Raw genomic sequence first — 19,550 nt, 5'->3', positions numbered from 1 at the left:
CGAGAGTCGCGCGCTAAACCGAATGTTAATTGGATTATGGAATATCTAGCCGTATTCCTTCGCTCTTCAGGAAAATGTTAAACAATTCGTCCACCCAGTAGAAACCTCCCGTAATACGGCAAGCCTTGGAAACGGATCTAAAATAATCTAACTCCAGCAAAACTTCTACTCCGTGCAGGAATTTTTTCCCTTCGTTTGACCCCGTTACTGGATTTCTCTGCGCACTATTTGGCAAACAAACTAACCTTACCGCCAAGAAGTAATAAGTTGCTGGCCTTTCGCGGTCCGCAGCCTAAGCTTACGTTTCCCACGAGCTACCGATTCCCTCTGACGAAGGGCTAACGCTCGAAACGTCAGCACTCGAATCTCTTTACGGTGGCCAAATTACCTTTAGTTATCAACTCAACTCGCTCGTTTCTACTCCCCACCGACGCAGCACCACAGTTTGTTTAGAAACTAAGCCTCGCCACCTTTGCAATGGCCTGTCAAAGCGGCCTTCACAAGAAGACTGAGAATCGAAGAGAGCGTGTACCATAGCTTTCTTTTCTCCACGCACCCTCATCCGTTTGACGGACCTTTTTATGTTCTCGTCGATTTTGAATCCTTTTCCACTGTAGTCAACTTTGTTTCCTAGTTTATTCTTCAGTGGGTGTGAATCGTTTCCAAAATTTCTAAATGTAGCAATATATTTTTAACCCGGTTTTTTTTATAGCTGAGAGGAAATACAGCATTTCCTAAAATTGCCTATTTCACAATCCATAACTCTCAAGCGCCCAGACAAATACTAAAAAGGGTTGACTGATGCAACAAAGGAGGGACTGGTGTCGCATTTTCTGCCGCCGCATCCACCGCACTAAGCTGCGCTTGATTGACGTTATTCCGGAATAAAAAACATACGAATAATTCCATGCCCATGACACAAGGAGTATTCTCATTTGTTACCGAGCGGTCTAAAATTTTCTATACAGACTGCTGAGAGGGACCGCTCATGGGCGTAATTTCACCTTCAAATTTCAACTTAAAAACTGTTGTCTTCATCGAAACTGTTTGGCGTCTTAGTAGTAGAAAGATTTTATCTAGTGTATCCCTTCTTCAATTTCGACAAAACGTACGCGAAAATTTAAAAATGTTTGAATACGTGACTAAATTTGTCTTTTTCGCGTGCGCGTTTGCAAAGCACGAACCTTTTCGCGTGTATTTCACCTAACAATTTAGAAATTCCACGACAGTGTTGTAAAAAATTATTCATACTTGATTATTTCTGTTTTTCTCGCGTGCGTTTTTTGTCCAGAACTGTTTAGTTACATGAATTATTGAAGTACGAGGGTTTTTGATACTAGACTGGATTTATTCCTTGTTATCTCTGGCATGCATAGCTACAAAATAATTCTAGAACAACGAGAGGAAAGACATCAATTCAATTCTTGAAAGGAACAACTCACGATCTGTTCTAGCGCATTTTGGAAACAAAAATGCGAGAACTTGAAACTTGAAAAAATTAGCCTGACATTTTTCAAGTTTCAATCCATACCGGCCTACTCTGTCTCTGGCCAGAGGCACTAATCGACCGTTTTATTGCACTGGGGTGATAATTTATAACAAAACTAGACAATTATTTTCTTGTTTCTGTTGACAGACAAACGTTTTTGGGTTTTCAAATGACATCAAATTCTCGTCATACTTCCCCTTTAAACAAAGGAAAGAACGATAAATAAATCTCACTCTTGATTCAGATTGTTATTGTGACGTTTCACTGCATATCAGGTCGTGGTTCATGTGAATTTTTCGCGGGTGTTCACTAACCTTCCACTCACTGTTTGATCTTCCTACTCTGCTCTTCAATATACAATCGAGACTCCCTGAATCACTCGAGAATAATCCGGATAATCGCAAGAAAAAAAAAGCGATGCAAAAAACTGAATATTTTGGACACAAGTCAAAACTGAAAACAACTTTGAGCGATTGTGCCTTGTTACTTCCAGGTAAAAAAAAAAACCATGACTATTACAGGCAATTAGAACAACCAACCTTTTATTCTTTTCTGAACCAATTACCATTGTGCAACATGGATTGAAGTAATCCGGACAGGCTGTTTATTGAGTTTTTTGTACTTTCCTTGCTCAAAGTTTTATGGACAGTGACAAGACCGGATAGAGGAGTTTGATTGGGACGCTCATGAGCTCTGGTACCCTCAGGTTGCCCGTCAGGAAAGGATGCTTGAAGTGACTCCATCGTCTTCAAGTTCGGCCCTTAAAAAGTAAACGTTCCATCGGCTTTGGAACCCACGACTTTGGGAAAACGGGTTTCTTTCGACTGCTGAGGTTGCTAAAATCACTCTGACGACCCATCTCCCTTAAATTTTTCATGCACATGATAAACGTGATCATTTTATCCATAGCGTATTTTAATTTTATCTTGAATTGGGTCTTCGTTCCCAGGGCCCTCTCTTTATTTCAGAAACGCTCTCTGTGAAGATCTACATCCGCACTGCCTTCAAACCTTGATTGGTAATAACTGCGGCTTCAACTCGACAAAAGAGAAGTAAAGACTTAATCTGGTTTTACACGAACTACTTTTCTTTTTAACTAGTCTGCATGAATTTGACAAGTGACGTTTTCTCGTGTGCACGACAAACTTTGTCTAGTTTATTTAATATCAATATTACAAGTTTCCGTAGCAAATCTCACAGACTCTTTGCTCACTTTCTACATGAACAATTCGAAATTGAATTGTGAAAACCAACACAAAAATTGAACCAAAACTAATCTTTGCTACGAACAATTTTTCGAGCCGGGGCAATAACCAACTCAAAACTACGATGGTTTAATCAGTATTCAGTGTAAGGCCGAACAACACCGGTTGAAAGCCTTGCGCGGCCGTGTGTGTGTGTGTGTGTTTTGACTGTCATTATTCAAAATTATCATCGCTGTCGGACGGGGCTTTTATCAGAAAACCTTGTAATAAGTTATTATTATTATTCATTAAAACAACTCGGTTTTTATGCCGGATACTTTGTTTTTATTGTCTGGAACTACTGTGAATCAATGCGTTGTCGAGGTGATATTTTGTTGAGCGCGGAATTTTTTATTTTCGCCGTCAATTTCCTTCTTTCTTGTTTACACGCTCTCTGTATTTTTGTAATTTGAAACAATTTATTTTCTCAACTTCGAGGGACAATTTGGAGCTATATTGTTGTATTTAACATCTTCGAAACCTGATTTTCCCGGAGGCAAAAAATTCGGGTCAAATCGCTTTCTATGCTCTTAAAGGTGTCGTGGTTTTAAAAAGGAACAAAAAAGCAAAAAGTCAAAATCATATTTTCCTGACTTAAATATTCAAATTTGTTCACTTTTCATTGGATAACAAAGAAATTTGCATTTAAATGCATTTTCGCTCGCTACTTGCGCTTTGATCCCGCGTGATTTGACTTTTAGATCGCTACGAAAGTTAACGCGAAGTGTGTAACAACAAATGATTAAAGATGTAATTGTTGTCTTGCGTTGAAAAGTGCCATTCAAGAACAGAAGAAACGCTTTCGGCGAACGAAAAGTAAGTCCTCCATATCTTTACGTATTTCTTGCGTTCACATTAATTTGAAGTTAATTGCCCTCTGATGGATATTTGGCCGATCAGACTTACAGAGCTCACTTGTGTTTGTTTCTTTAAACAGATGCATTTAAAATTGTCAAGGCCGCAGAATAACAAGGTCGTACGATAACTCTAACAGATCGCTTGGCTAGCGGGAGTTGATCTCTACTATTTTCGCTTGAAAAAGCGGAAAGTGCCGATCGCAACAAGAATCAAAGCACAGGTATGGTTCTACAAACTTTTATTCAATTGCGTATCGATCATTTTTGGGCCAAAATATCGAATGATCGGTGTCTCCATGTGAAGCAGTTTGTTGTCGTAAGTGATTTTCCCTGTGGCGGGAGCGAGTTTAGCCGGGAGCGCGTTGTTTTATGAACCTTGTTCACAATGTTTGAACTGTGAATTGGTCTCTTTGTGTAACTTAGACTCCCGCCGGGTATTTTAACTTGTTTTTATTTTCAAACCAAGTGGTTGGTATATATAAGCTCCTGTTAGGCGTCTGGCGATAAAATTAATGGAAATTTATATGCGATCGCACGTCGTCATTATCACGAGAAACCTTTTCGCATTAGTAGTTAGCAAACGTCGTTTAGCAATCATATAAACTAATTTCGCGAACTTCGCTGCCGGCAATGAGCACTTCATGCAATCAACTCTCCATTGTTTTCGCTTGTCGTTGAAGCTTGTCAATCCGTCTAAAAGTATATGCGATATTTGTCATTCAGTTCAAGGGCAGTAAAATTTGTGTAAACGTTTTCATTGTGGAGTAAACTAGTCCTGTATTTAACGTAAACAAACATACTTTTTTTCCATCGCTGCTTGTGTTTACCGTTAGAGATTTTAAAAGTTAATCGAGTAAACAATAGTTAGCCGTACTTTGTCTTTATTTTTGGGCCAGAGGCTTAGAGAACTAAACAATGGGATGTTATCAACTCGATCCTCTCATTCTGCTAGGGGAATTGGCGGTTTTGTATTTACTTACACAGTTTCCAGCTTAATTCCCTTCCGAGAAGAGACATAAAAGTATGTGCCTGCTAACAAGTGTTCGCTGTTGTTTTGTTGTTTGTGAAATGAGATTGCCATTTTGACTAATTGACTTGATTGTCAAGTAATCAGTCGTGGGGGAAGTGGCTCGAAAAGCGTTTTTTTTAAACGAAAATTCTCGAAATAGAAGCGAGCAGCGCTCATTTTCAATGCAAGCCTCAAGAGCCTCTATCCCTGACATATCCAGTTCCATTGATTCCAGTTGTTGCGGCTATATCGTTTCGCAATTGATCATGATATTGCTGTCACTGTGCAGTGCTAGGATGGCATCTTGACGTTCACCAAAAAAAAAAAGAAAAAAAAATAGATCGATAAATTGAGAAATTCTGTCTCCATATTTCACCAGTCAATCCGAACTATTTTCTCCAAAACCAACAAAATGTCTTCTGCGCGTGAGCGAGGTGGTGAAACTTATGATGAAGCGTTATAACCTAAACACAGCGCCATGGCAGTCCAATATTTTTTTTTTGCTTTGCATTTCCTCGTTAATTAAAACTTTACCGCAGCTGTTTATATCCTGTCCAAAAGCTGGTTCCCGTTTGAAAATAATCAAACTGAAGCGGAACATTACTTGTCGAATTGAACAACTTCAATCTCCCATCTTGGTGGCCGTCGTGAATTACGTAAACATAGAATGTACACTTTATGTAAGCTAATATGTTACGTAACGTGGCTGCATTTGGGGTTTGGATCGGTATTGACGCTGTTTTTACTGTGGTTTAATTTTATTTTGTTTGATTTTAATCACAACTTACGTTAATCATGAAAAAAAGAAAGACGACGAAGATATAAATCTTACCTAAAGCAAAACTTAAACGCAACATTTTGATGATGGCGAACATTGCAGTCATACCCGAGTCCTATTTTAATGTTAGCACAAAAAACGTTTTGAAGAAGAAGATACTTTTATTTAAAAAAACGGGGTAATTCCTTCAGTAATTATAAAAACAAAATTCAACGGAAGTCCTGCTGTGTGGTACTCAGATATATTGATGCATAATAAAATTTGTATGTTTGTTTCAATGCCGTTTTAATCACACCAGCCGTACAAATTTTATTATCCGTCATCAACTTTATAATGTATTTTTACAAGCATATGAACAGTGAAATAATTGCCAATGATTAGTTTCACATAACCAATAGAAAAGGTAAAAAAAAAACGAAACTAACAAAGCTTGAAAGCTTCAATTTCAGTATATTTTTTGCCATTATTTTTACACATCATAAGAAGATAAATATAAATTAATATATAAAAGATAAATGAATAACAAAAGAGAGAGAAACATATGGCGAGGATGCCCATAGAGAAACCATTGGGGCTTGTACGAGCTACAGGCTCCTAAAAAAAAATTACAACTTTTGATTTAATTTATCAATACATTTAGGTTTAAAACCAGGTACACATAAAACAGCACTTTCTTAATTTAAACAGAGAAATACTCTCAGCATTCTGAATTTCTGAATTAAAGGAATTAAACAGTTTAGGTCATTGAAAACTTATTGCAAACTGTCTGATATTGCAATGTCTAGTATTATAACGATGAATATGACATCTTAGCAAAAACATTTCTTTGAATGCATCAGGAAGGAAGCCTTTTTTGAAAAGAAACAGAATCTTGCACGTGTCCAAATTCACAGCTTTTAGGAGAACGCAGACACACGACGGTGAATGTTTCGTTCTCTTTCTGGACTTGAACGCCGTTGCCACTGATATGTTCCCGGGTAATTCGGCTACAAGGTGCAAGATGAACGAGTTGGATCAGATAACGAAAGAAAGAACGAACGAACGAACGAACGAACGAACGAACGAACGAACGAACTGATTGACTGACTGGAAACTTTTTAAGTATCAAGCCTTGTAGCCTGGGACAACACTACTAGCTAATGATAGTAGTTATACTGTATAACAGGCAATAACAATAAAACAATAAACAACAACAACTTTATTGAATATACTTATATCTTTTACAGGAATGCACAGCCCGCATATAACAGAGCTAATCGAGTCGGGCTGTGTAACTTAATAATTATTACAAACATGAATAAAATTAGAATAAATTAGTAAATTTAAATATAAGTAAGTAGATAAGTACGCGCATTCGTTTTTTTAAGCAACTAGATAAGAGAAAATTAAATAAGTAGAATATAGACAATTATACATACACATATATACGCATATATAATAAGAGGGGAAACAAGAACAAGAAGAAAAGCGAATATAAAGTTTAATTAACAGTAGTGATTTTAAAGATTAAAGACGAGACATCCTCAATAATAATAATAATAATAATAATAATAATAATAATAATAATAATAATAATAATAATAATAATAATAATAATAATAATAATAATAATAATAGCTTTATTGGTACATCCAATCCAAATGGGTTTTCACATACAATTACCATAAAACCTAATATAAACAATTGAAATCGATGCTGTTTTTGCACCGCAAGTGGAATTTGATAAATTTTGTACTTAAAAAGTTTCTTCCTGAGCTTACGCAGATCAGGCCTCAAGCAATTCCACACCTTAGCTCCAAAAAAGAATTAAGTAGAACACTCAGTCTTGATTTATTAACATAGAAATTACCAGCATCAGAAAATATAGTATTATACGTATTACCAAATAGTAGAAATGTCATGCATAAGAGAACAAACCGTTTCAAAATAAAGCATATAGAAAGGTAAGATGTTAGCAGAGATAAAGAAGGGATAGCGTGAGATCTATTACTAGTAAAGAACAATAGCCGAAGGGCACGTTTTTGTAGGATAAGTATCTTTCTCAAATCAATCTGCGCAGCTTGGCCCCAAGCGGCAATGCCGTAGGATGTAAATGGAAAATCAAAGAACGATAAATTTGGATTAAAGTTTTTAAAGGGACGTAGTGTCTTAATCGTGCAATAATTCTAACAACTCTACTAATTTTAGAGGCAATATAGTCAATATGTGCGTAAATGTCAGTTACAAAAATAAAATCTAAAATCTAAAGTCTAGTCTTTAAAATCTACGATAAAATCTAAAACTTTAGTTGAAAGAAAAAACATTACGTGCAGCAGAGGGTACAGCCCTTGCAGCCGGTGTCCATTATATTGGTAAGATCTTTTGTCCGGATACGGCTTTTGAAAGCTTTAAGTGTCTTGTCAGATCTATCAGCCGTGGACAGTTTTGCCCATAGTTTGGGTCCAAAGAACCGCAAAGAGTGCCTACCGTAAGTGAGTAAGACGGTGTTATATCAAGGAATAGAAAAATCTGATTGCCTAAGGTTATAACCAGAAGTGTGATCGCTAAAAATATTACAGATGCTGTTTGAACATAGTCTGTGTTTGACCTTATACATAGGTATACAAATGTCCTGTAAACGCCTATTCAACAAGGTTGGTAGCTTGGCTCTCTCTCTCTCTCTCCAGTAACTGCGAATAAGTAGCGTGTTTATCCTTATACACGGCCCTCAAGCCTCTTTCTTGCAATCGTTCAACGGGGAAACGTATTGTAAAACCGCTGCTACACGTTCCAACATCGATGTACAACATTTGTTTTTACATGCGCGAATCACGAGTTATTGTAATGAACGATAAAAGGAAGTTTAAGGAGCGACTGCGGCAACGGCAACAAGAATGTCACAAAACAATAAAATTTAATGAGAAAAACAACGGCCCTGCACGTGCATCATAAATTTTGGTACATTTCTTCGCCGTCACGACTAAACAACAACGTGAAATGGCCAGATTCAAGGTTTTGTGGAGAACGTGAGCACATGACGGTAAAGTTTTTCATTCCCTATCTCAACTTGAACGCCGTTCCCACCTGTTCTGTTACTGGATAGTTCGGCCGCGTTGTACAAGTTGCACGAATTGGAATAATCGCAAAGTAGTACAAGCAACGCGAACTTATATTTTCAAGCGACGTTTTTTTTAGCGTTGCCGTCGTGGTTTCTTTAAGTCCTTAATGTCACTCGCTCGGTCGATCCATTGTTCCATCGTTCCATCGGTCGCTCGATAGGCTGTGAACTTTCAGCAAATATGGGGTACTCTAACGGCTCGCTTAAGTCTATCTTCTCCTTGAATTAAAATACGTGCTTTTGGAATTCGAAATTAAAAGAAATTGCCTAAAGAACACTCGACCGCCGAAAAAGAGGATATTGGGGATTTTGAGAATGTCAATAGGATGAACTGCACAAGCTCTCGAACGATTAAACCGAAGTGCGGACTCCTAATAGATTTTTAAATGCTAGAATAGAGAACGCTACGTTTCCGTTTATGTTGTTTTCTGTACGGTCAATGCGGTAAAATATTCAATACCGTTAGATTTTAAGCTAGGTTTTTGTGTGAAAAGAATACATACGTTTCCTGTTATGATTACGTGAAAACTTATGTTAACGCGAGTCACAGGGAAACGTGACGGGCAGAACAGACAACGTTGTGAAAATACATCGAGGTACGTGAAGCAAGTGGGATCAAGGAAACAACTTCCGACTTTTAAACGCCCACATGTTTAAAGACTTTAAAAATATACACCATTCTTTGGGCGTGGATTGGCTATTTTAACTTATCTGCATGCATCTGAATTTTTGCTCCTTCCTGGAGCAATGACTGCAAGCGTGTAAAAACCTGATTCTCTTAAGTTTGCACATCACAGTTTTTTTTTACCTCAAAGGGAATAATTGATAATGCACTGATTTATAATATTTTCACGCTGAAGATATCAGCAATTCAGCATCAGGTTTCATGGCGGCTCTGCCGCCAAAACGTTATATTCACGCGCTGACAATACTGCCAGCTAGGCAAGCTACGGTCTGAGTAATTCTTTATATACAAAAGGAATCTTTTTCGACGTTGTCTGCTAAGTATTCGTCAACCGTTGTTATTCTCTATCAAAGTTACTGCCCGAATCTCCTCAATAAGTCTTGTCCAAAACTTCGCTTACGTTTTGCTTATTTTTAATCGACGTCCAGTTCTTCGTCCAGATCTTCGCTGAATCCTCCCTAAATGTTCGCCAAATCTTCGTTATTCTTTGTCTCGTCCACGACATCACATCCTAGCCTGAATTCTTCGCCTAAAACTTGGTCAACTTTTCCTTAAATCCTCATCCGGATCTTGGTCGAAACCGCCATCCAAATCTTCGCAAATCTAGTCTGCTGCCAAATTAAAAACTGCAAGGCATTTTTGTAAATGTTCGATCATCTGTTTGACCAAAATTTTTGAAAAGTGTGCAACCAATTATGCCATGTTCGTTAAGAATATGTTTATTCTTCGTTATCGTAGGCGTGTTCGAACGTGTTGTGAGACAAAGAAATTGATTCTACATGTACGCCATGACTTCCCCCGATGAATTGCGTTGTTCTTCCTTTGTCCTGATCAGTTACTGTTCTCGCTCGAGCTTAGGCAAAAATCTCTTTATTACGAGCGCTTTTTGATGTGAAAGTTCTGGAAATGTTATTTATTCTCGTTATTAACATTTAGGGCTTCAGTAATGGCTTAGTGTTCCTAGTAACCGTTTTCAGCGTTTTTAGTCCGTTTGTTACAATTCGAGTAGATTTGTTGAATATTTAAGGTAACTGGCGTTTCAAACTTCCGTTTCGACGAAGTTTATTTTAAAACTTGACGTCAGTGCACATTTGTTCATCTTCATGTGATAATTTGCGCATCGAGAAATATAAGAGCCATTTGCCGCCCACGAAAAGTAGGAAGCCTTCATCACAAAGTGGTTTACAGAGGATCCTCAATTAAGACCGAGACTAAATTAAGGTATGACTTAAAAATAACCTATCAATAGATGAGAATAATTAGGAAAGGAGGTAAAGTTAGATTAATTACATGCTACAAATCAAGCTCAATATATACTGGAAATAGAATTTCCGCTTTTCCGCTTTGGACAAGCCACGCTTAAATGCAGGTATGGTGTGTATCTCTCTTAGAGTAATGTCTAAGGCATTCCATACATCAGCAGCGAAGTTTAGGTTTGACCAATGTCCCCAAAAACAAAAGCAAAAGGTTTACGGGTATTAAGCTTAGATCTAGTATTACTGATAATTATGAAAACTGCTATTGAATGAACAGTGGAACGAACGCATAAAAAGGTTATTAATAAACTTGTAAGTAGAAATAGCGCGGTTCTCGGCCCTTCGCCGTTGTAAAGGTTTCCAACAAAACGTCACAAGTGCGTCGCTTGCTGAAGTACGCGGGGAAGATCTAAAATGAGTCGCGCAGCCTTATTGTTTAAAACTTGTAGTTCGGCCATAAGAGTAGTGTTGCATCGGTTTTCCCATATGATATCTCCGTAATAAAAAAAGGGGTAGTATAAAAGTAATCCTAGTGCTTGATGATAGACAGGATTTGATGCGCCGCGGAAGACCTAGTTTCTTGGAAAAGATTGGACTTCATCAAGATGTTTACTGTTTGCGGAAACGGAATCGATTCTCCTTAGCCTCGCTGTCAATTAACATAAATTCTGACTTTTTGATGTTAAGAGTAAGTTAAGTAGACAACATTCCGGCCAGTTGGATACGTGTCTTAGGTCCAAGTTCAACTTCCATTCAATTTCTGATATGAGTTTCGAGGAGAAAAATCATGAAGACAGCATCATCAGCATACAGGGTACTGCTGCAGAATTCAAGGACGTTTGGCAACTCATTCATAAAGATTATAAACAGTAACGGGGCGAAAATTGAGCCCTGGGCAACTCCGACAGATAATGCAGATGGGTCGGACTGGGCGTTCCCACAGCAGGTAACTTGGCTTCTTTTGAATAAGAAGGAGTTTAACCAGTTCTGCCCAGCATCATTCAAGCAAAAGCTGGAGAGTTTGCGTAGCAGAAAGGAATGATTCACTGTGTCAAACGCCTTGGTCAAGTTCAAAAAAACACTCCCCCGTTGTCCATGCTAAGAAGTAACTGATTGATAGACTGCGCAGAAACTGTGACAGTGGAGGATTTCAGTCTGAGACCAAACTGTTTTGAAGAAATTAAGGTATTCTCTGTCAAGTATCCGCAGAACTGTGTGCAGACGGCTCTTTCTATGATCAGTTGGCTCAACGCAGGCACTATAAAAAACCCAGGCCATCACTCTTTTTCAAAGTGGGCTATAGAAATTGGCCTATAATTTGACCGCAGGTCCTGACTGCTACTTTCTAATGTAGGGATGCGACCCTTGCATTTTTTCCAAGTAGAAGGAAATGTTCCAGTTTGGAGGAAATACTAAGGAAATTGAATGACATTCAAAATAGCAAGAAATACTACTCGTCAGACGCATTTAAGACAGATATCTATTTCCAGGTCCTTCGGTTTTTTCAGGTTATCAGTTAAGTATCTTGTAAAGTGAAACTTCGATTTTACGAACCTCTATACAACAAAGAGCTCGGTATAACGAACGATATTCTCCAGCCCGGCCTTTTACAATGTATGGGCGCCAAAAAATCTATAAGTAAATAAATAAATAAGTCAAATAAATAAATAAATAAATAAATAAATAAATAAATAAATAAATAAATAAATAAATAAATAAATAAATAAATAAAATAATATGTTTTAGATTTTCGAGGTACGCACGTGCGTACGTGCGTATATGGTTGCTACACCCCTGGTTTGGACACGTTATGGTGTCTACGCAGTGTAGTATTCTTAATCGTTGTAGCCCTGACGTAGACGAGAACAGAAACCCATTTGTTAGGCAGAGAACTGAGAGAATAGAGCTCCATTTAGTCAGGAAACATCCTTTTGAGGAGAGTTTAGCACTGAGCTAAGCACTGGTTTAAAAACGGTAAGCTGTGTGTTGTCATGGCTAATTCTGTGAATGAAGTTAAAAATTACCATTTTCGTCAGCTGATAGCTACAGTAGCCCTTTTGGGCCTAGAGGATATGGATAGAAGATATGAAGCAACTGACCCGGGTTCAAAGGCGTCCACTAATGACATTTTAAACTTCTTTTGTCCCTTTGAAATAAGGTTTCTGTTGTGTTAAAATCATAAGGTGTTGAGCCTTGTTTCGAAGTTTCCATTCTAGCAGCAAACTTTTCGAAAATCCTAGTCAGGTAAGGCATGGAAGCCTTTATCCCACGCCATCTAAATGCCATTTTTGTCTCTCCGAGAACAAAGGAAATTGTAATTTCTCATGTGACAATTGGGACGGGTGACATTTCAGCAGAGAAAACATTAATGTTTCCTAAAATCTGAGGGGATCTGATTTAGGCCTTTCAAACGCGATATTTGGCGAAAACGAATCGATGGCTGCCCCAATCTTACGGATGATATTGCGAACAATGAACGTGGCAATTCGCGCCCGGCTTACCTAAAATACGCCTTCGGTCACGTTCAGGTCCACGTAACTGCATTATAATCAAGGTGTTGTCGTGTTTATATAAACTAAACAACATTTGTATGTTAAACAAATAAACCAGTAAATAACTAAATCAATATCTCTCCTTGGGATAGAAAGTTCAGTTATTTTACCTTTGCATCCAAGGATTCAAGGGTTATTTATCTCTACGAATTTTTGCTTTAGAGAACTTTGCGCAGCATCGACTGCGGACGAAAACTGTGGAAAGGGTGACGAAGCTTGTTAATTCATAAAACGTGATAGTTACGCACGCTGAATATTCAATCAGATTATTACCGATAACTGGAGGGGAAACATAACCATCATGATGATGTTGAATTCATTTTCAAAATACGCATAAGCGCTGCGATAAAAAACATATCTTACTTGTACTTCATATCGAAGGTACGCCTTCAATAGGACTAAACTTGGACGAGATATTCTCTCGTATTGCATAACCTCCGTAATGTTTTGACATGAATTAAACCATTTCTATTTTTTGCTTTCTTCTTTCAACAGAATGCATCACTGTCAAAAGTTCTCTGTGCGGAATTTAAGGTAAGCAATTATTATGACAGAGAACTACTTATTGTGTTCTTCCTTAAGAATCGCCAGTTTTATTCACACGATAAATCAAGCTCTTGGATAGAAATGTGGCATATTGCGGTTAACGGTTCACCGCGATGTTATAAACCTCGGTATGTTTTTTTGACTTCAAGAAAAAAATATCCCGTTCTTGTTTGCATCGAGCGTTAGAAAGTATTTTCTATATTGACAAACATCTTCTCCATCTATTTTTATTTTGATTGTCTTCGACGGTGGAATATAATCATATTTGACATGTGTAATTCTTGCATTTTGCCTCGTCATTTCTGCCGATTTCCTGTGAACTCTATGCTTGTGTGGGTTTTTCGCTCGCTGTAATTTCGTCTCTCACTTGTAGCTAAATAAAAAGTGATTAAAATTTTAATATCGACCGCTTTTTAGTGCTTTTGAAATTCATGAAATTTAATTAGCGGCAAGTCTCTTTTGCAATGGAAGGAATCGTATAAAGACGTTTGTAACTTGGCATAATTGAATATGGCGAACTTTCAATTCTCATATCCGGCCTCTGCGTTTCGCGATCGCGCGGGCTTTTAAAAACCTGTGGAATTTTCGCTTCGTCGAAATGATTTTAATCTCTTTCAATCATTCGCTGCCATTTACATGTCGCATCAGAACTCATTTCCGGGCAACAACGCGCTCGCCAACACAAGCATAGTTTTAATTTTGCCTTGAAAACAAATTGCTTTCGCTTTGAAAAAACTGGCAGGAAACAAGCGAATGATTGGCTGGTTGGAATCTGCCATAATGGGTGACTTTATTAGTGTCACAGGTCTCTTGGAGGGAGGCTTGGAATAGTATCGCGTTTTTACACCGAACTGCAATCAAAAGCTAATTTACGATTTCAAGTCTGCTGCAACAACTCGTACTTGAATAATTCGCAAGCGCTGACAGTGTGTCCCTGGAACGATGTAGTGCACGTGTTCCCATCGCTTTTCGTTGTGTTTGCGAATTGAATTTTTTCAAAAAATACATTTAAGCATTATACACCTTATTTTACAAAAATGAACAAAAGTAAAGACGAGTCATGCCCGTTTTTACGTAATCGGAATAAACAGGGGAGGGGGAGTTGGAGCTGTGCTCGCGGAGAAGTGAACTTCCTTTTTGAATGTCGTGATAATATGATGCGCTTTGACCTTTCATATTAGTTAATGGAACGGGTGAAAGCTTTAAGTTGTCTATTTCTCACGTTAAAATAAAGAAATATACTATTGAAACGAGATAACGAAACGCAACGGGAATTTTGCACGCAAAATGACGCATTGTGGACCAGATGTCGCGCAATGTTCTCCCATGACATAAACTGGAGAGCTTTTATGTTCATCTTTGTAATTCTTGCCGGATAATATCTACAGCCGTCGCAACGAAATGCTCGTAAAAGCCTTGCTGCTTTTGGCGATCATTTTGGGGAAGAAATCACTGAAATTTTAGCCGGGATTTTTGTTTTTTAGCCGCAATAACCCGCGGTTCGCCCTTGCGAATGGAATATTTTTCGCGTAGTTTAAACACAAGTTCTAGCCTGAGGTGGCAGGCTGTCATATCGATGTCATATTATAATAATGGAAAGGAGCGAATTTAAATATCAATAGCGAGCGAGGCTTTTCTGGCCTGTAGCAGGTGTATTATCGCCTGATTAATATGCGTACTTCGCTACGGTACTTTTTTGTTATGAGAAGACGAGGCCACGGACCATAATTTCTGAACTAGCTGGTTACCGGTAGCGACGCCCGTTTACAAAAAGGAGCAAAAATATCTATTCCTTCGCCATCATTGGTTGTCGGTTGATGAGCCTGTTTTGTAAAGGGTCATCGGGAATAACGAACGCGCTCAATTTACGTTCATCTTTGTTAGATCTCATAATGTGGGATAGATAGTACGAAGCATTTCTCAGCCAGCGTTATGTCGTATTTTAACGTCGGTCAATAAGACCAGTGGCGAGCTCTACCTCAGGTTTCTATCGCCCGCCCCAAGATATACACGGGTCACCATTTTGAAATGCTGACAGACAAGCTTGATGCGGTGTCTGGTGCTTTTCACAGGGATGGATAAGGGCAGAAATGCGGCAACATCAGCAAAGAAGACAGGCGACTCGCCACAATCCCTGGAAATGCCAAACGCCGGAGCGGACAATAATGAACGCTTGTCGTTCTTGTCTCAAAAGGCGCGCTCCATGTCGCTCTACGGAAGTCAGTTTCTTCAGCAAGCACAGAGTCCGACGCATGCACTATTTTGCTTATCAGAAACCAACCCTGTCCGCAAGCTATCAAAACTCATCGTGGAGTCGAAATATCCTTTTTGTGCGTTTTAATGCTGTTTATAACTACCTGGGTTAAGTACCTATTCTGTGATCTCAACGAAATGAGCCTAAAGGGATTGATCTGGGTAACTTGCATTAAATTATTACGTTTATTTTATAACCTATAATTTGTATTTGTATACACACAGGTAGTGCTGAAGCCGTAGGCTTCGAGCACGTAGCATGCCAGCCATGTTTGATCCTTAACTTATCTTACAGTATTTGAGTACTTTATTCTTCTTGCTATCGGTGCGAACTGCATCGTCTTGGCTCTAGGTACCCCACTCCCCGAGAATGATCGCACGGACTTATCCATAAAACTGGTAGGTACCCGAGAAAAGAAATGTCTATTCTTTTTGCCTTTCTTTTTTTCCCCATCCACTTGGAGTGGTGTAAATTTGGCCTTAACACTGTGTCCATTTATTATTGTACTACAGGACAAGCTGGAGTATTATTTCGTTGGTATATTTTGTATCGAAGCACTTCTCAAGATAATGGCCTTTGGTTTTGTGCTTCACCCGGGGTCCTACCTTAGGAATGGCTGGAATATTCTCGACTTTGTCGTAGTTGTGGTCGGGTAAGTGATTTTCTAACGTACAATTTTTTAGCCGCTTTGTATCCTCGCACATTTTGCTTATGGATGGCGTTAAACGCAAATGTGAAAGTTATTTGTTCTTGTTATTTATTTAGCTATATTATTTTAAACCAAGCACTTTTTCCATAGAGTTGTCCTGGTGAAAACATGTTAAATTAACCCGTGATTTTTTTACAAATTCTACGAGTTTTCGACCGTTATTTTCAAGTTGTTCGTTCCGACAAATCATTTCTAAGTTGTTTGTTTTTTAGTCGTGTATAAGCTATCATGGTGAATGAAAATAATTGAAACTTTTCAGCTCGTTTCACGCACGCGCGTTTGACAAAATACGACGTCTGCTCAATAGACTATCTCGTTTTCACTACAAATTGCCCAGAAACTTCGAATGGCTGTTTATGTTAATTAAAAGTTTCGAAAGCGAAATTTAAATGACAGTGTTTGCGAAAAAGCTATCCATTTTGATAACTGTGAATTTTTTAGTAAGCTGCAAACGATCGTATTACAGAATGATTCGGAGGGGATTGTTGTAGCGCGTGAATTTTTTTTTTTTACCGATAGCTACGAATTGGTTGTGCAATCGTTGATGAAAACAGAATTTTCATGTGGATTATTAGTCATATGGCGAGATGTTGACCGGCCGTGTACATATTGATTCGAAAAATGGCGTGTTCCGCTCCTAGAGTTGTATAACTTGGCCTTGGCAGTTAAACCCTTTGCGAAGTTGTTGTTGTTTTGTTTTTCCCACTCTATTCCAAACACATCTCGAGAATTTGCTGCACAGCTAACGTTTGTTTCTAATTCTGAATCCACCAGCGAGTCTGACAATTTCAAGACGTTGTGATCGGTGGATTGAATCGTAAAAGACAGTCTTGTTTTGTTGTTCTTTTGTGTTGCTATTGTAATGAGGAAAACATGTGCACCAGCGATGAATTTTTAAACACCAGCACTTTGCCGTTTTGTTCTAGTGGTTTGCGTGTTCGTGCTGACGATAGAGGACAGAATCACGAGATATTTTGTTCCAAAAGCGAATAGGATATTATAATTCAGTTTAACTTGGTTTTGCATGCGGTATGGTGCTTTCCATAAAACAAATTCAAAATGGCGCAACGCAAAACAGAAAAGAAAAGGAAAAAAAAAAAGAAGAAAAACCGGATGTATTACCGATTGCACTGTTCGCAAGTTTTGTTGATGCCGTTTTATGTCTCGATTAGGTCTCAAGAAAAAATGTATGTTTTGAGTCAAGGGTAAACGCGACAAAAATAAAACAATGTCGTACTTGGCTCCTCCGAAATTCAGTTTGAAATTTGTGCTACAAAATTAACGAAAACGTTTACATCGGTCACGAAAATAAAATCTTTTTTCTTCCGACGTATTATGGCGGGATCATAATGGAGGAAAAAAGGGGTTCCTTTGAAAACCCACGCGTCTTTACATTTTAGTTAGATTGCTTACGACACAATAATAAAGTTTGGCTATAATTTTATGCACCTAAACCTAAATTTATCAGCTTGTCAAAACATTCAGATGAACGCAGCGTGAATGAACGTTTAACTCTCAGACTGTTGATCATTTCTGAAGGTCCTACCCTTCGAAAGGTTTTGTTCGTTAGCTTTCTAAACGAATTTTTAATTCTCGAGGCAAGGATAATTTCTAAGGCCGTGGCGGAGTGTAAGTAACTTATGCCGACGGAAGTTACTTGGTTACAAACGCGAAAACATCTCAGCGGTCAGATTGAAGGGTTCCAATTTGTTTAGTTAGTTCGTTAGTCAGTCATGAAAAGGAATTTCCGAACCATAGACTGGCTTAAATCCTATTTAGCATTCACAAGCTCAGAGTTGAAATTTCGACGTCGTTCAGTTTTCTTTTATTTACCAAACCTCCGTGAATATTTGGGCTTCCTCCGTCGAAAAAAAATATGTTTACGAATAATATTGTTTGCAGTTTTGCATGATGAAATTCATAAAAGCTTACACCCCGAGATAAAAGTCAAATACTTTTTATCTTGTTTTCAAATTAACGATAAATGCTTAGGTACGGCCAAGGGAAAATTTGCTCTTGGTACGGCACAAATGAATGTATTTTTGAAGAACAAAAGTAAGGAAAACGTGCCACAAAACATGAAATTTTCAACACAGCCTGCATCAACTTTTCAATAAGCAAGAAGAGAAGCTATATAGACAGGATGTTTTGGTGGAAAGACAATGATTCGTCATCCAAAAGACCCTTTAATCCAGGGGAATTTAACATGGTTAGCCAGGAGATTCATGTAAACAAACGCATTCCGTGACCATGCCCCTCCATTCATTCATTCTTTTTGTCTCATTGAGTGAGTACCTACATGTGATTAATGATCAGTTATTTAATGATATCCATCCAAACAAGAGCTCGTCGCTAACAAGGTGTCCATATTATTTGGAGTTGGCTTTATGCCACTTTTCAATTTCCTGCCAACGTTTTACTCGTTATACTCCGTTAATCTTCCATATTTAGTTTTTTTTCTCTTCATTTTTTTACTTAGCTATGTCCATCAGAAACTCTCAGTGGTGCATTTTTATTTACATTCATTTTCGTGTATACATTTCAGCTTTCAAACATTAACTTTCTATAATCGGCAATGTCTCTTTCGTGCAATTTGCGTTGTTTCGTTGCGAGATAAGTTCGATAAAAAAATGTTACGCCACGAAACGCCTGAAAAAAAAAACAGTTGCACCGTGAAAAGTAGAGCTAACTTCAGTTCTGCTTAGCTGCGCTCCAGATCCGTCTGAGAATTTATCCTCTTCAAAAGCCAATATATCATTTGAATTTGGTCATCATTCACCGTGGTCTATTACAAATACGTGATTTTGATTGGAGGAATCGCCTTTGAATCTGATTGGTTGAATCGCCAATGTCTGTTCGCTGTTAAGCAACAATGGCGCGCTGCATGCCTATAGAAAATTAGGTTTCTTTTGGTGTTTTCAATTTGCACTCCTTCACGCAACCTTAGATCTACTTCAAGACAATTAGGGCCTGTGGTAACCCTAACAAGAGGGTTAACGATAGCCCGGGTTTACAAACAAAATTTCACAGGTGGGGTTACCCTATCACTCGCGTCAACTTTACCACAAAGCGCG

The 19,550-nt window shown here is 38.2% G+C and overlaps 1 protein-coding gene across 5 annotated transcripts in view; it reads left to right on the top strand.

Moving 5' to 3' along the window:
- Positions 1-1,482: 1,482 nt before the first annotated feature.
- Positions 1,483-19,550, top strand: part of LOC146488384 (putative voltage-dependent R-type calcium channel subunit alpha-1E) — a 69,338-nt gene continuing 51,270 nt past the window's right edge. Inside the window, exons 1-6 of one of the 5 annotated variants that reach the window (XM_085116989.1) lie at positions 1,483-3,549; positions 3,671-3,811; positions 13,463-13,501; positions 15,586-15,833; positions 16,061-16,165; positions 16,280-16,419. In XM_085116989.1, the coding sequence (XP_084973115.1) occupies positions 15,588-15,833; positions 16,061-16,165; positions 16,280-16,419 (491 nt within the window). In that variant the 5' untranslated portion in view covers positions 1,483-3,549; positions 3,671-3,811; positions 13,463-13,501; positions 15,586-15,587. Of the gene's footprint in view, positions 3,812-13,242; positions 13,349-13,462; positions 13,502-15,182; positions 15,834-16,060; positions 16,166-16,279; positions 16,420-19,550 lie in introns of those variants that run through there. The other 4 variants (XM_085116982.1, XM_085116997.1, XM_085117004.1 and 1 more) reach the window with 4 other exon arrangements.

This window comes from Pavona decussata, unplaced genomic scaffold, assembly GCF_977016875.1.
Source record: "Pavona decussata unplaced genomic scaffold, jaPavDecu1.1 SCAFFOLD_9, whole genome shotgun sequence".
Classification (NCBI taxonomy): Eukaryota; Metazoa; Cnidaria; class Anthozoa; order Scleractinia; family Agariciidae; genus Pavona; species Pavona decussata.
The sequence above is the reverse complement of the archived record's forward strand: the minus strand, read 5'-3'. Positions and strand labels throughout refer to the sequence as shown.